The 18259-nt window shown below is 33.4% G+C and overlaps 1 protein-coding gene across 1 annotated transcript; it reads right to left on the bottom strand.

Moving 5' to 3' along the window:
* Window positions 1–9141: 9141 nt before the first annotated feature.
* Window positions 9142–15366, bottom strand: LOC117928461 (cucumisin-like). The gene is made up of 10 exons (XM_034848339.1): window positions 14917–15366; window positions 12075–12166; window positions 11854–11945; window positions 11520–11763; window positions 10916–11429; window positions 10691–10794; window positions 10346–10564; window positions 10134–10245; window positions 9839–10052; window positions 9142–9671 (listed from the first exon to the last, which is right to left on the bottom strand). Exons 1-10 carry the CDS (start codon window positions 15364–15366, stop codon window positions 9142–9144), a joined length of 2571 nt encoding a protein of 856 aa, XP_034704230.1.
* Window positions 15367–18259: the final 2893 nt, after the last annotated feature.

Here is an 18259-nt window from a genome sequence, read left to right as displayed (position 1 = left end):
AGAGTGAATACATACCTCCATTTCATAAGCATAAAATCGGCTAACTATAAAATGACATAAAAGTCCCATCTAAAAATCTAAATTTCTCAGTACTAATTAAAGTAACATTTATGTCCTACAACGTATGACATAAGAGTTTCATTTAAAAACCCAAAATCTTGTTGCCTTCTTCTTTCTTTTTATTCTCCATTCCACCATCCCAAAAGTGTATATCTACATTTCATAGTTTAATGAGTTTTATAGATTTTTATTGAAGAAAATAAACATGGATCGATGTTATCATAAATGAAAAAATCTAAGAACTATTTTTTTTCTTTGTTTTTTTTCAAATAGAAACATTATTCAAAGAACCTATGGAAAAATTCATGTAGTAGCTAAAGGACTCACCATGCATGGTGATCATGATGCATCAACATGATTCATGATTAGTTGTAGCACAAAAGTAGCCCATTCTCATCTAATTTCATCGAATTCTACTTGAGAATATGTTTTTTTTATCACCAAATTGAAATCAAATAAGAAAATAACATTAAAATGCATAACATTTGGAAGCCTAAAACTATGTACAATTCATTAAATTTGTAATACCTTTGAATCAATAATTGTAGGATAAAAAATTATCTCTTTTATGAATTTGGGTGGGCCATTGAGACTACTATGAAGTGGTTATGTGACCCCACAAAAGGAAAACATTATGAAATACCTAATATTCCAAGCTCATGAAAAACATCCCTAGCCCATATTTATAAAATGGCTTGCTATTTTACATTGGCATGCTATTTTACAATAATGGGAAACTGATTGACGTGCCTATTCAATCTACAAAAGGACATAAAGAAGTAGCGAGAATGACAAGCCCCTGTTATCCTACCCGGTTTTAGAGTTACTTTCTTGTCTAAAACCGATTATACCACAAATTTCAAATTTTAGTAATTTTTTGACAACGGATTTGATGTGGGGACCACAAGATAAAATGTTCTACCAAATGAATTTATTTTTCTCATTACTAAATACTAACATTGAATTTTCTTCCATTTTCTTAGTCTCCAAGCATCACCAAAACTAATTGATAATGCCTACTTACAATCAAACTATATTATTTTCTTCCTCCTCAATTGAACAACTTATGTCACTTCTAAAGTCTTAGGTGGATAGAAAAATGGAAAAGGTTTTTATTTCTTTAACTTATGTTAGAAAGAAAATTAAAGGGAGAAAAAGAAAATATTCCATTTTAGCTAGCTTAGGATCAATATGGGAATTATGTTGTACAAGTTTGTTGTATTTCTTGCAAGCTTTTTCTTCAATTCTTCATGTTTCTTTACATATGGGGTTCTGATGTTGGTTGGAGAAATGACTTGGTTTCATTGGCATTGTTTACCAAGACAAGAGCTTTCTTGAGATGAGTGAGATTCCATTGTCAATTTTGTTTACAATCATCTAGTCATAACCATTGATAATCCCCTGAAAACAAGTCTTGCTTGTTTGTTTTTAGTGTTTTTTTTTGTTTGTTTTTTATTTAATATAAATTTTCTAGAGTCTCTTGACTCTCTTTGAATAATACACCTCAGCGACTAGGCAGAACATTATCAACAAAATCTTTTACAACCATATTCATTACGTTCCTAGGACAACCAATCTCCTAAACATTATCCTCAGTAAATCTGTGGATAAAGTGTGTTATCTTCTTTGCTGGCCTGTTCCTCTCCCTTGAGATATGACTAAATTTAGCATTCATTCTTGATTAAGAGAGATATAGTGCTGAAACAATGACACCAAGTGTTGAAACAATGACACCATGTGTTGTTGATAAATGTCACACACACAAAAATTCTAGGTCTAAGTTTTTGTGTTTGTGTAGCGCTTAAACACACACTAGACCAGCCTTCCTCCAAACCACAAGGTACACACACAGATTACAGGGCTCTTCCCAACTTGTAACTTATTGATTTCCAACAGAATACAAGAGGCTCTCTGTAAAGACTCCTACTAGGTAGTTCACTTGCTTTTTAGAAGGTCAGACCCTCCTTTTATAAAGGTTGCACCAAGCAGTCCTAGTCCTACTAGGAGACTAACTTTTGAGTCCTACTCTGAGTCTAACTCAAGCTCAACAGATGACAAATTTGAGTAGGACTCCAAGTCCTACTGAATTTAAAACTCTCATGCCACATCTCTCTATCTCCTTATGCATGAAGATTTAGTTTCCTATCCCGATTAGGAGTCTTCTCATGTCAAGAGTCCCTTTCTCTTCCTGCATTAGGTCTCAATCTCCCACTTTGACTAGAAGTCTCATGTGATAGGAGTATGTCTCATGCAATAGGAGTCTTGCTCATGTGATGCATCAGTTCACTGTACTTCCTAGTGTAGGAGACTACACTTTGCTCAAGCCATCCTGATGCCAAGATGTGTCTACTCAAATCATTCTTTTTTTTTTCTCTCTCTCTCGTTTTTGAGAAGGGATGAAGATTATGTGGTAGTATATCTAAAAAAAAATCTATACCTATCATTCTCACACAAATACATATTAAAAATCATTCCTTTTTTCTTGTTTTCCACTTGTTTTTATGGAGTTGATCGTGTGTTTGGTTTAGATTAAAAAATCAATTAATCTACAGGTTTTTTCTTCTATGCTAGAACTTTGAACCTAAGTTTTTCTTCCCTACAACTCAAAAAAACGCAGTTCATAAAAACCATAATACAAAAATGTTGAAACAATCAATATAATGACATTAATAAAAGAAAAAAGATGATAGATCGAAGAGATTTTGGCTTACCTGGGAGTCCACAAAGAGAAGAATGTCGATTATGAGTGTGTTGACTATGGGTGAGAGAAAATGTAGAAGAAGATTGTGATTTTTATTATATATAAGGTTTGTATACTGAGATTTTTTGGATTGTGGGTATCATGTGGAAACAATGGGCTTTTTATATATTGGTCCTCATTATTAATTCTAAAAGTGGGCTCAAGTAGGCTCATTAAGTTATAATATTTAAAAAAAATTGTTTTATATGATGCCACTTCCCGAAAAATGACACTATTAATATAAAACTAACATCATCTAACTACCTCAATTGAAGATTTTTAATATGATGTGTCACCTTTATTAATTATAAACCTTATGGTGTCATTATTTTAAAAGTGACACCATAAATAGTGACACCATAAATTATTTTTGTAGTAGTGTGGCTGGGGAGTTTTTCATCTAAGAATTATTTGCCAACAAGTAATTAACTTAGGCATTGAAGGGGATTGCCCAGAAACATATCTGGGTGAGCTTTCTTTTGCAGGAAGAAAGGAAGGCTATCGATCAAGAGTAGTTATTGATGCTAGATCAACCGAAAGAAACGTTTCTTCCTTGTTCCTGCAAAAGATGTTCGGACAGGTGGTCCGGACACACTCTCCGAAGCTCAAGTCAGATGATCAGTTAGAGAGAATGCCTCATTTTTATAGAAGCTTGGGAAAGAATGGATTAGAATACCTCCCTCCTTTTTTTCTCTCCCCTTTCCTTTGAGTTATGGGAGGGCTTTTATAGTGTCTGGGGCCCCGTCACATTTATGCTGAGATGCTCTTTTGACTTTCACAGTCATGATGGTTGCATAGATAGTAGCAGAGCAATCATGACTCTTTGGGTGGCTGACAAGGATCGTTGGTGAGGCGATCTGGTGGCTCGCTAGTCACCTCACTCTGCAGACGGCATGGCATAGAGTGTAGCAGGTCCTTTGAGAGAACAAGGAGGCGTCCCATCAAGTGTACTTTTGATGGGAGGGGGAATGATTGCTTGTGGAAGCCGACTAGGGATCCTGCTCGGAACGCATCATGCATTCTTAGAAGAGCACAAAGTAGTCGACCATTGACTCTTAGGGCCGGATTAGGGGTTCTTGATTGATTGCGCTTGTTCAGGCAAAGACGGAGGGACGCCACATGTCCAATAGAAGGGTGCCTCTAGGGACCAAGGCAACCTGCCACGTGGTTGCCAAGGAGAGGTCCTTACAGTAGCAATCATCAAGAACCCAACAATAGAGGATAGTATTGGAAGTGTGTGGTATTATTATTGTTAGAGTGCATGTTGAGGGATTATTTTCCCCACCCTCTACTTATTCCGAAACTCAAAAGTTTAAGTTCTCAAAAATGCTATTTTTACCCGTCGTTATATGGTTACATGATTTGCCCAATAAGTATTAAATAATATAGTCCAAATAAGAAAAATTTAGAATAAAATATTCCAATGAAAAAGAAAAAAAAACTTATATAACATGAATTTTTCTTAATACATCTTTCACCATCATTTTTACTTTTATTTTTATCAAACCCATTTAAAGAAATACAATGTTATTTTTCAATTTTTTTTTCTATAACCCTTTAGTGAAGAATTACCTTTTATAAATAAATAAAATGAGGTTTATTTAGAAATTTAATTTTATTATTCAAGAACAAAGAATAATTTTTTAAAAAAGAAATTCAATTTAACATAAGTAAATAAAAATATATTTTTGTAATAAAATATGAGAAATATTTATCGAACTATGAGAACTTGTGGATGATCATTCGTTATGATGTATATTTCTTTGTGAGTCCCTATAAATGATGAGACCTCTAATGAAAATTCATTTAATTTTCTCCCTACATCTTAGACCAATTGTTGGTGTTTTAAGACAAGCTAAGGAAAGAAGACAACAGAAAATAGAGAAAATATATCAGTGGAAGTCACTTCAAACTCAGGTAAGCCTTCCACCATTTCTGATTTTTGCATTTTGAGAAGCCCTTGATAATGATAGTGCCCCAACCGCTTATGCCGTAACTCAACAATATTTTCTTTTGCTGGAAAAACTATTTGTTCTTCCTCAAGTGGATCTAATGAGAAACTTTTTCCTCTCATTTTGACCTTAAACAACTATTTCGGGTATGTAAAGCACATCATCAATGACTTTAGTACCTAAATGGGTTGCAATAGCAATAGTTCCAATTCCTTTCGCAGGAATATGACCACCGTGACCTATCCGGACTCTTGCAATTCTTGCAGGCTTCAATTCTTTGAAAAGTTCCTTGTCATGAGTCATGTGATTGGTGCATCCACTATCAATCAACCAGCTATCGCTTGAAATGCTACTTGAAAAACAAGTTACAACAAAGAGATGATCATTTTCATCTTCATTAGCGATTTGGGCATCTACGTTTTGCTGCTGATTTTGGTTCTTGCAAATGATAGATTCATGTCCAAGTTGATTGCACTTGTTACACTTAGCATCTGGCCTTTTCCAGCACTTGAACGGTGAGTGGCCAGTTCTATCACAATGCTTACAAGGTGGGTACTTTCCTTTGGAACTTCCAGCTTTGTTTTTGTTGCTCCTGTGCGCCGCAGCTTCTCCATTTGCTTGCTGGTGCTTTCTATTTTTCTTCTTTTTGTTTCTCCAACCATCTTCATGTTTGGCGGGCAAGGCTTCCTCTATAGTTGCTTCTTGTCTCATAACCATCCATTGTTCTTGCGCCTACAAAGAGTTCAACAACTCTGCCAATGTGATTTTGGACAAGTATTTGGTATTTTCCAAAGTGGTTATGGTAGCTTCAAATCTTTCAGGAATAGTAACCAGAATTTTTTCAACAATACGAGAGTCTTTAAACTCCGAACCAAGCAATCTTACTCTGTTGGCTATGCTTAAAAGCCTTTCAGAGTACTCCTTGATGGTTTCTGACTCTTTCATCTTCTACAACTTGAAATCTCTAATTAGATTCAGCACTTTCATGCCTTTAATTCGATCACCTCCTTCATATTCAAATTTGAGATAACTCCGTATGGCTTTGGCTGATTTCAAAGACATAATTTAGGTGAAGATTGTAGCTGAAATTGCTGCAAATAGGCAAGCTTTTGCCTTAGACTTTCTGGTTTTCCTTTCCTTGTGATTCTTGACTTGAGCCATCGTTGGGTTGTCTGATATCGGAGGAATGTCATAGTCATCTTCAATAGCCTCCCATAGATCTACAGCGTCTAGGTAGGCTTCCATCCGCACAACCTATATGGTGTAATTATCACCATTGAAGACTGGAGGTGCCATTGCTGAGAAACTTGAGTCTCCTTCCATGCTTGAAATTTTGGTGAAATACGTGGTGTTTTGGTGGCCCTCAAATCTCTTGAAAACTCACAATTTTTTTCACTCATGGTCCCTCAAGAATATAAAGCTTTGATACCAAAAGAATGCTTGAAATAAAAATAAATAAATAAATTCATCTATAAAATTTATTATAGGTATGTAACTTTATTTTCTTTAAACAAAATATGAAAAGTAGTATGCGTGCATTATATTTAATTGTTATAATTTTTATTTACTTTATCTCATAACAAGAAGTTATGTAAATCATATTTCACATAATCAAACCAAAAATTTGTAACTATAGATATTTTAATTATTTAATAATTAGAAGTTATATAGAAAAAATTTTCATTATTAAAAGTTATGAAAAAATAAGTACAATCCTCATAACCAGAAGTTATAGGGTAAATTACAAAATTACAAATATATAACCAAAAACTATGCATATGATTCCTAAATATTTTTTAATTATACTATATAACTGTAAGTTATACAAAACAATATTATATGGTCAGAAGTTATATAATGAATAGTTCATAACTTAAAGTTATATGCAAATTTGCATAATGTATTGTTCATAATCTAAAGTTATTTACAAATTTACACAACAAATAATTCATAACCTAAAGTTATATAACAAATTTGCACTTTTTTTTTTGTTCTAATAAAATAATCATAGTCCGAAGCTATGAAAAATATTGATTTTTAATTTCTATTTCGTATTCACGCATTTTCCATAACTAGAAATTATTGAAACATTCTTTATTAACAATTATTTCATAGCTAGAAGCTATACACACAATTTCTAATTTTTTTGTATAACCATAAATTATATAAAACAAAATTATCAATTAACAACTATAAAACTAGAAAATACAAAGACAATTTTTAATTTTGTTATATAACCCAAAGTTATATCATAATATAATTATCAATTGTTTAATGTTATTATAACATTACTCAAATTTTAATTTTTCATAGCCTAAAACTATGGGAAAAAAAAGTTAGTAAATTAATAATTGTTAAAACTCGAATAACCAAAAGTTATATGAAAAATATTTTATTATAAACTTATATTATATAGACAGAAGTTATATAAATATTATTATTCATAACTTGAAGTTAAGAAAATGAGAAAATTAATATTCTTTGTAATCAAAGGTTATGCCAAAGTTGTTAATATGTATTTTCTTATGCCTAGAAGTTATAAAGAACAAAATTGTTAACTAACAATTTTGTACAATTTTATGAAATTCATGTAACCAAAAGTTATAATAAAAAATATTATAGCCTAAAACTATGATAACAAGCATGTAGATAATAATTACATATTATCAAAAGATCAATATTTTGTATATTAAGCTATACAAATAGGTAAGTTCTTGATAATTTTTTATGAACTCCTATTATTAGAAGTTACATCGTCATTAATAGAAATATTTACATATAAATGTGGAATTTTGTGTTACATGAAAGTATGATATTTATACTTAATATTTTTGTGTCAAAGGTGATATTTTTACATATTTTTATTCTAGTTGTTTAATACACAATAATTTTTTATATGATATAATAGTTGAGATTAATCTTAATCTTTATTTTCCAATATCTAATGTAAAATATATTTGTTATTCATATAGAAAGTTAAGATTTTTAGATAGCATATGTGCTTATGTTCCGAAAATTCTGGATAACATCTTTTTATTTGGTTGTATATGATTTAAAATTTTAATGCTTTAAAAAGTATGTATAAAAATTCTTCTCATGTAAAAAAAAAAAAAAAAAGTTTGGATTTACTTGTTGAGAATTTAATACTGAAATTATGCGTTGAAAATTTTGAGTACATAATTTGTTTTGAATACATGTGAAATATATGACTTGATAATATAATTAATAATATGATTTTATATGTCAATTTTCTTTAAGCCATGTTTTATTTATTATTTTTTTTAGGATTGCAAAAATTTTAGTTATATAAAATAATATATATTATTGCATGCATGTTTCCACATATAATATTTTTATTAATGCAATAATTTTATTATCCAACAATAATTTTGAAATTACAATAGGTTCAACTCTTGCTTTCAATATATTTTATTATATCTTTGTATATATATTTATATATATTTATGGTGGTTCAATTAAAGTTTTGAGACATGAAAAAATTGCAAGATGCTTTAAATCATGATGTGTTCTCTTAAAATTTTGATATATGAATTAATTTTTATACATTGATTTAGATCATAATAATATGTGAATAAAAATTATTGATCTATTATTACAATTAGTTAGATTATTGAAATACTTAGTTATTTCATGCATAAATTACTCCACACTTACGAAATCAAATATGTGAAATATCCAAGAAATATATAACTTTAAATTATCTTTCTGATATTTTTTTTGTTCTATTATATATATTGTGGGAACTTGTGAATGGTTATATATTATGATATATATCTCTTTATGATTTCTTACAAAATGGGATGGTTATATTATATATAAAAATTCATTCAACTTTCTTCCTACATTCTATTTTCTTTTTCTCGTTTTCTTTTTCTATCACTTTATCATTTTACGACATTACTTTATTATTTTACAACAACATGTTTGATTTATTTTCAAAGGAACTAATAATAAAACTTTGATTTAAAAGAGAAATTTTAGGATAAGGATGATTTAGTAATAAAAATCTTTATTTTACAAAAATCTGACGATGTTTTGTCTCAAGTGTTAGATAAACTTTTTTATTAGATAAAATTGAGGGGTTTATAGATAGGCTTTAGGGTTAAGTGATATAAAAACCTACAAGTTTCTCTTTCTCTTTCTCTCATTTTTCAAAGTTAGTTATTTAATCAAATACCCCTTATTTTATATTCTTTTATTTATCTCTTTTGCTAGCCGTAAACCTATTCCTCTGAGTCCTAGAAGCCTAGTAGATGCGAATATAGGATAATATGTCCTCTACGATTGTATCTCATTACAATTCTAGGATACAAGCCCCTATTTATTAGCAGAAATAAAAATAATAATAATCAATGAGGACAGGAAATTTTACTTAAATGCAGGAGCAAAAGCAGCAATGGGGCTTCTTACTTGAAAAACCCCATCATCCCACACCAAAGACCCTGATAGAATACTTTCATTGCCTGCTGCAGTAGCTGTGACAGTGAAGGTCTGCCTCTGGCCGACGGACTTGAATGTAAGGACAGGTGGCTCAACTTTGACCGTGAGTCCTGGAGGGGCAGTCACTTTTACCTTGTAAGTGGAGACTGGCGATCCAACATTCGTGACCGTCCTGGTGAAAGTGCGCGTAACGGTTTCTCCAGCACTAATAGATAGAGCAAAAGAAGGATAGTTCAAATCCCAAACAGTCCCGTTTGTGGCTTTTGTGCAAGTGCTGTTATCTCCAGTGATGAGCCTCAAGTTCTCAGTGCTATATCCTTGCCCACACAAAAATTTAACGTAATCTGCCGCTCCAGCATCATACACTAAACCAGGATTTGCAGCCTTTACAGGATTTAGATGACCCGCCCCGTATGCGAACTCCAGATCGGTGTTAGTTTTAACATTCATGGGAGTAGCTGCAAACAACAATGTAATCATGAAGATTAGTTACAGATTTGGTTATAGCATGAAGTATATTCTTAAAGCAATGGCAGTAGAAACAGATTTCTCATTTTTTTCTCTTCCTCTTAGATCTCAGACCTTAGCTTCAAAAATGTCCTCAGATTATGGATTAAAGCATTACCAGTTGTCATTAAAGCAGACTTGATAGCAGCAGGAGACCATGTTGGATGAAATGATTTGACGTAGGCGGCAGCCCCAGAAGCATGCGGGCAAGACATGGACGTGCCTGAAATTATGTTGTATTTAGCTACTCTTTCATCCCCTGGTACATCAGTCAAAGGTGAAGCTTCTGCCCATGCTGCTAGAATTTGAACTCCCGGTGCAGTTATGTCGGGCTGCATAAAAACAAGACGTTGCAACAATGAAGAAACTGGGTGGTCACAGCAAAAGTTAACGAAATTAGTTTGCTGAATTACACTGAGAATGTCACTTGTAATGGGGTTGGGCCCCCTAGATGAAAATGAAGCTACAATCGGGGCCGATTCTTCTTTCACGGCGATGGACCTCTCTATTTTTGCAGTAGGATTGCTGTTTATACCAGAAAGGATTGCATGAAAATTAAAATATATTTAACATCATCCACTGGTTCGCCAGAATCGATTATCAAATTGAAAAACATGAAAAATACCTAGCTGAGTTCATGTACTGCTGAATTTTGCTAATATTACTTGTGTCCAAGCAGGATGTAGGTACAGGGAAAGAAAAAGTTCTCCCCTCGTTGCCATCATCTGGAATTATGGTACCGGCTGCTCCGGCAGCCAGTACCGCCTGTCCTTGACTAGTCTCGTCACATAATACTATTTTTCCAGTTACCAGAGAATTGTCCAAGGAGTCCTCATAGCAGTACCTGCATTTCATGATAAATTTTTGGGCATTTTCAGTCTTCAAATACCAAACAATACTGAATTTTTTAATTTAGATTAAATGGATCTGTGGTGAAGACTAATACAGATTTCACATTTTTTTTTTTTACCTGGATTCAGACCCAGTGAAACCTCCTGCCTTATTTGGTGCATCTCCAGCATAAATGATAGGGAGCATATCCTTCATCTTGAAAGTATTAAGAGAGATTGAATCCTACATTCGAAAAATAGGTTGAATATTATCTGGGAAAGCACAATAAAGGGTAATGTCCAATCTCAAGATATGATTTTACAGAACTTAATGTATAAATGTCGTAGAAGGAAAGCTTGGTCACCTCATAAACCTGGTTGTCACCCAACACCAACTTGGTCAAAAACTTTCTGTCAATGGTACTTGCAGCGACAGAGAGAGACCAAGGCGAGAAATTTGTAATAGATGCAAGATCAGGACCTGAATTACCAGCAGAATTAGATGTAAGAATCCCATTCTTCATAGAATGGAACGCTCCAATAGCAACTGGGTCTCGGAAGTAATCATTGGGAGAGGATCCTCCAACAGAGAGAGAGATAATATCAACTCCATCAGCAATTGCATCATCAAATGCTGCAAGGATATCTGCACTGAAGCAACCATCAGACCAACATATCTTGTACACTGCAATGCGGGCAGAGGGAACCCCTCCTCTAGCTGTTCCTGAGGCAACGCCTAGCAAGCTTGCATCATCAACTATGCCTCCAGCGGCTGTGGATGCAGTGTGTGTGCCATGGCCATTAGCATCTCTTGCTGATTCAAACTCTCCTTCTGGTATACTTCCACTACTTCGGTAGTATCTAGCTCCAATGATTTTACTGCATAGGATTCCGTTTCAACTAAGCAGAATTAGGGATCTCTATCTATATATATAGTGGATGGTGGCAAAGAAAGAAAACAAATATTACTTGTTGCAAGTGAAATTGGCTGAGATATCACAAGTGCCCTTCCATTTGCTTGGTGGTGGACCAAATCCTTTATCGTTGAAACTTGCAGACTCAGGCCAGATCCCACTATCGAGCACTCCAACAACAATATCGCTTTCAGTAGTATTTCTTGTAGCCTTTTGGGGGAAGCCCATGAAGTCCCATGACCTTGTTGTTAGGAGTTGCTTCTTTTCATTTGGGAACACAGACACTACCCCCTTCATGGCTGATTATAAGCAGTAGATACAATCAGAAAGACAAACAAATTTAGGACAGTGATAATAATCTCTTGATAATTTATATATAATTCACCCACCAGACAGTCTCTTCATCTCCTCCTTGGTTAATTCCGCAACAAATCCATTGAAGCTCTTCTTGTAGCTGTGGAGTAAATATTTGGATGCACTACTACTGTGGAATGCAACCAATTGGAGAAGTTAGGAAGATCTGTCTTCTCAGGGTGTCATTTGAAGGTCAAAACTGGGAAGTGCTTCATAGAAAGTGCTCTTGATTTCAAAAGAAAAAAATGATGATTACCTGCCGACGACTTGTTGTAGCATGTTAGTGTGGAAAGATGATAAGGAGAGAGCACCACCCTTCGGAAGATCCCCCATGTACACGATATAGACCTGCAACCACAAATTGGCAAAAGTACCTATCAGATCTCAAGCCCAAGTCTTCTTCACGCATCAAACTTTTGAAGACGTTTTCTATATTTATAATAGTTTCTTCAATGAACACAATGAAAGAATAAAATATAAAAAGACATGGCAACAAGGCCAATGAGAGGAAGGGATCATCTGCCTCTCGATCTTCTTCGGAAGCTGTGCAGCTGATAAGCAGAGTACTGCAAGTAAGAGTGATAAAGAGAAGCCATGAAAGTGGAGGTGCCATATCCCCTAGCTATGGGCAGGGGTCGTACCAATTGCTTGCATTTTTATGCAAATGAATGGCCTTTAATTTATAGAAGAACTACAAGGCCCCTCTAAACAATGTTTTCGCAAATACAATTATTATTTGTTGGAAGTTTTTGATATTTTCTTATTTAGCTAATGTTTTATAAGGAATTTTATTATTATTAAAAAGGAAATTAAAAAATAAGTTTATCTTTGTAAAAAAAATATTTGTATGAAATCAGGACAAAATATAAAGTGAAATTTGATTAAAATAGTGAGTCCTTTATGAAATTTAGGAATCACTCTTTGACTACAGTGAATGGGTAGAATGCCTCACCACATTAACATTTATGTTCTCTCGTGATTGCTTTTTATTTATTTTTGTTTCTTGTTTATTATTCCCTTGCTTTTACATAACAAATATAGAGAAAATACAATGAATGTGATTAAGTATGATATAGAAAAAAAAAGAAATTTATTTTATGTACTTAAAAATATTTTTTTTAATATTTTAAAATTTTGTAGTGTCCAAATTTTTTTATTTCTTTAAATTTTAACCTGTTTAAAAAAATTTGTAGAAGAATTCATATTTAAAAAAGAAAAAAGAAAAAAAAAATCTATTTTTAGAAATAAAATAGAAAGTATATTTAAAACTATTAACTTAATAAATTCTAAAACCTTACCAAATTCAACTTTAAAGTAGTCCTAACCTAATTAATATAGATAGGCCCAACAAAATTAAAGAACATAAATTCAACCAAAACCAAGTTGATCAAAACAATTTTCGGCAAACCAAAACCATCAAAACCACTAATATAAGTCCAAACAAAAATAAGAAAATAATTATGGATCAAGGAAATAAAATGAGCAATAAAGATAATTTTATAACAATGGTCTTAAATTCATTTCCTTCTCAATAAGATTACCAACAGCTATATCATACACATTCTGGACTTGCAAAGCAATTTCTCAATTGAAACATGGTGATGTCCATCCTCATGTGAATTAGTCAACTGAATCAGATACTTTGGTTGTTTAGGGGGCTAAAGCTATCTAAATACATTATAATCAGTCATCACTAAATTCCTATACTTGTTAATGCTATCCATTCAACAAATTAAGTAATTTTATAAATGGATTACAAAAGAGAATATATATAAATTAAACCATGAGAAACATTCAGAGTCCAAAATCTAAAAGTTGACAAATTTTTTATTAACTATAACGTAAAGAACACCTCTTTTCTTATCAAACTCTTCATCATTAATATTAATAGAATTTAAAGTCTCTTGAGATTCAAAAATTTTCATTGCTTTTAGATAATTTGTCAATTCCTCACAATATCTTTAATATGTCTCTTTTCATAGTAGTAATAACTGTTGAGATTTAATACGGAAATTAACACACAATAATCCAGATCATTGAATTCAAACTCATCTCTGATAATAAAATAATAAAAACATTAATTCAAAAATAGATTACATACCGTTTGACGAACACGCAGCCATGAGAGATTTCCCTTCAGTTTATAGATCTTAAATCCTTGATCTCTTCTTCTCCTTATCAAACCTTAATACACAGAATTGTTTTCTGAAATTGATGGAAGAGAGCACACACCGCACATGAAGGGGTTTCTGTATATATATCTTATTGATAGGAGAAAAGGACCAAGAATACACGTTCAAAAACCGTTCTAAACGTGTTATTCGAATAACTATTTTTATTCTAAATAATAATATTATAATTATTATAATTTACCCACTCCATCAAGGGTAAATATCTTTATAACAGTTTAAAGATATTGGGTATTCTTTTAATTGGCTAAATACTAGGTTAGTGGTCCACCCACTTAATTTTAATGTGGAAATAACATTCTCCCACTTGGCCCACTAAACCGATTATGAAAACTATAATATATATAGTTTATATATAAAATATATACTGGAAAATAAATTTGACACGTGATCACGATTTCAATAAACTTAGCCAATACGTTCAAAATCATATACCATAATACTGAATAGTTTAGATCATAAATGCGAGTCATGGCGGTCACATGACCATAATGTCATGTTTCCTTCTATGCACCACACATCAATAACCCTTACTAACCCAGTCCTTAATGCCAAATAGCCCCTGTAATTTGTCTTGTTAGGACAATTCTTGTTTATCAAACAATAAAACGTGCACCCATAATTGAAAACAAGAATAAACAGAAACAATTTTAATGCGCAAATTGTCAATTACATAACCACCATTCATTATCATACATATTATGGATTACTCAAAAGGCCCATCCTCATAACATGTTCCAAATATGCCTTTAGAGGTAATCCTTTAGTTAATGGATCAGCAACCATAAGTGTGGTCCTAATATTTTCAATTGACACTTGTTGTTTCTGAACTCTTTCTTTAACAACTAAATACTTTAAATCCATGTGTTTCGATCCACTAGAAAATTTGCCATTCTTAGAGAAGAAAACAGTTGCGGTGTTATCACAATATATTCTCAAAGGTTTAGCAATAGAGTCGACAACACCAAGCCCTGAGATAAAATTCCACAACCATAAAGCATGACTTGAAGCTTCAAAACAAGCAACAAACTCGGCCTCCATCGTGGATGAAGCAGTAATTGATTGCTTTTCACTCTTCCACGAGATTGCCCCATTTGCTAGCATAAAGACAAATCCTGAAGTTGACTTTAAGCTATCGAGACAACCACCATAATCAGAATTCGAGTAATCGGCAACCTCTAATTGTTCTGATCTTTTATATGTGAGCATATAATCCTTTGTCCCTTGTAAGTACCTCATCACCTTCTTTGCAGCTTTCCAGTGTTCGAATCCTGGATCACTTTGGTATCTTCCTAACATACCTATAGCAAAGCTGATATCCGGTCTTGTACATGTTTGAGCGTACATCAAACTCCCCATAGCTGATGCATAAGAAATTTTCTTCATTTGTTCCCTTTCCATGTTATTCCTTGGGCACTGCATTTTACTTAATTTGTCACCTTTCAATATAGGTGCAATACCCAATGAACATGCATGCATATTAAATATCTTTAAAACCCGATCAATATATCATTTCTGAGATAAACCTAGCACTCCTCGAGATCGATCCCTAAAGATCTCAATGCCAATAACATAGTTTGCCTCACCCATATCAACCATATGAAAGTTTTTAGAGAGATATTCCTTGGTTTCACGTAATAAACCAAGATCACTGCTAGCAAGCAAAATATCATCCACATACAGTATCAGAAATATAAACTTGCTCCCACTAACTTTCAGATATATACACTGATCAACAATGTTCTCTTTAAATCCAAAAAATGTAATGGTATTATTGAACTTAATATACCATTGTCTGGAAGCTTGTTTAAGACCATAAATGGATTTCTTTAATTTGCAAACTAGGTGTTCATTTCCTTTCTTTGCGAACCCTTCAGGTTGTTCCATGTAGATATCTTCATCCAAATTCCTATTTAAGAATGCAGTTTTCACATCCATTTGATGTAACTCTAAATCAAAATGAGCTACAAGTGCCATGATGATTCTAAGCGAATCTTTCTTGGAAACCGAAGAGAAGGTATATTTGTAATCGATACCTTTCTTTTGAGTGAAACCTTTGGCCACAAGTCTGGCCTTAAATCGTTCGATATTGCCTTTAGCGTCGCGTTTTGTCTTAAAGACCCATTTACAGCCGACGAGTTTTCAACTATTAGGCAATTCGATGAGATCCCAGACATCGTTATGGGCCATAGATTTCAACTCTTCATTCATAGCTTCCATCCATTTACTAGAATCATCACTTTCAATGGCTTGTGAAAACGAAACCGGATCCTTCCTTATCCCAATATCAAAATCAGATTCCTGTAGATACACCACATAATCATCTGTAATGGCAGGTCTCCTTTCTCTTTGAGATCTCCTCAAAGGTGCCGGTTGTGGTGGCTCTACAGCATTTTCAATGGCAATATTTTCTGGTGGTAATGAACCATCTCTATTATGTTGCTCATTTTCCTCAACTTGTTGAACAGGTTGAGGGACAATAATTTCTTGAGGAAAAAAAAAGTGGTGGGATATCCACTCTTATCTTCTCAATATCTACCTTTCTTGGTTCATTACTCCCACTGATTTGGCCATTCTTTAAGAATCTGACATTACCGATTTCAACTATTCTCACACTGTGGTTAGGACAATAAAATCTATACCCTTTCGATTTATCCGGATAGCCAATGAAATATCCAAATATCGTTCTTGAATCAAGCCTTTTCTCATGTGGGTTATAGATTCTTGCCTCCGCTGGACAACCCCATATATGTATATGTCTCAAGCTTGGTTTCCTACCAGTCCATAACTCGAAAGGAGTTTTTGGAACTGCCTTACTAGGAACTCTGTTCAAGATATACATTATGGTTTTTAAGGCTTCACCCCACAATGAAATAGGTACAGAAGAGTAACTCATCATACTCCTAACCATTTCCATTAATGTGCGATTACGCCTTTCAACAACACCATTCTACTGTGGCGTACTAGGCATTGTGTACTGAGCACGAATGCCACACTTTTCAAGGAATTTGGCAAAAGGACCAGGATTTTGTCCTGATTCATCATATCTGCCATAATATTCACCGCCTCGATATGATCTCACAATTTTAATCTTTTTATCTAATTGTCTCTCGACCTCTATTATGAACATCTCAAAGATGTCAATGGCCGGAGACTTTTCATGCATTAGATAAACATAACCATAACGAGATAGATCATCTACAAAGGTGATAAAATATTTCTCTCCTGTAAAACATGGAACAGAGAGTGGTCCACAAATATCTGTATGAGTTATCTCAAAGAGCTCATTAATTCTTGTGGCACCTTTCTTTGTATGTTTAGTTTGCTTTCCCTTTATGCAATCCACGCATACATGAAAATCAGTGAAGTCAAGATTTTGTAAAATTCCTTCCTTCACTAATCTCTCAATTCTTTCCCTAGAGATGTGCCATAGTCTTCTGTGCCACAAGATTGAAGAATTTTCATTAATTAAGCCACGTTTTGAACCAACATTTGAATGCAGGGTTATCAAAGCTTGTGCAAATTCATGATTCAAGGAAATTTTATATAAACCATCACATAAAATACCAGAACCAACTGTAACAGAATTTAACATCAAACTTAATTGTCCAGAACTGAATAAAATAGAATATCCAGTAGCATCTAATTTAGACAAGGAAACTAAATTCCTATAGATAGAAGGTACATAAAAAGTGTTTAAAAGATCCATCTGATGACCCGTCTCTAATAGTAAGCGATAGGTACTAACAGCTACCACTTCAACCTTGAGACGGTTTCCTATATAGAGGAACTTTTCACTTTCCTTTGGTTTCCTGGTTGTAAGGAATCCCTGCATTAAATTAGTCACATGAGTTGTGGCTCCAGAATCAATCCACCAAGTATTTGAAAGAACTTCAGCAAGATTGGATTCATAACATACAAAAGAAAGATTTATACCTCTCTTTTCGAACCAAGCCTTGCGCTTGATACAGTCCTTCTTCACATGTCCTTTCTTGCCACAAAAGTAGCAACTTACCGTGAATTTTCCATCATGACTCTGGCTACCTTCCCCAGGTCCGCTTTTCTTAGGTGGAAAGTTCTTTCCTTTTTTGAATTTTCCTTTCTTCTTCGTGACTCCATGAGTTATAGCAAGAGCAAGATTATGTCCTTCTTGTCTTAATCTCACTTCCTCTTGTATACATTTATTGGTGAGCTCATTCAAGTTCCACTAATCACTGTTAGTATTATAGTGGATTTTGAATGGAGCAAACTG

Source organism: Vitis riparia, chromosome 13 (assembly GCF_004353265.1).
Source record: "Vitis riparia cultivar Riparia Gloire de Montpellier isolate 1030 chromosome 13, EGFV_Vit.rip_1.0, whole genome shotgun sequence".
In the NCBI taxonomy this organism is placed as follows: domain Eukaryota; kingdom Viridiplantae; phylum Streptophyta; class Magnoliopsida; order Vitales; family Vitaceae; genus Vitis; species Vitis riparia.
Note: the sequence above shows the minus strand (reverse complement) of the source record. Positions and strands in the feature narration are given on the sequence as shown.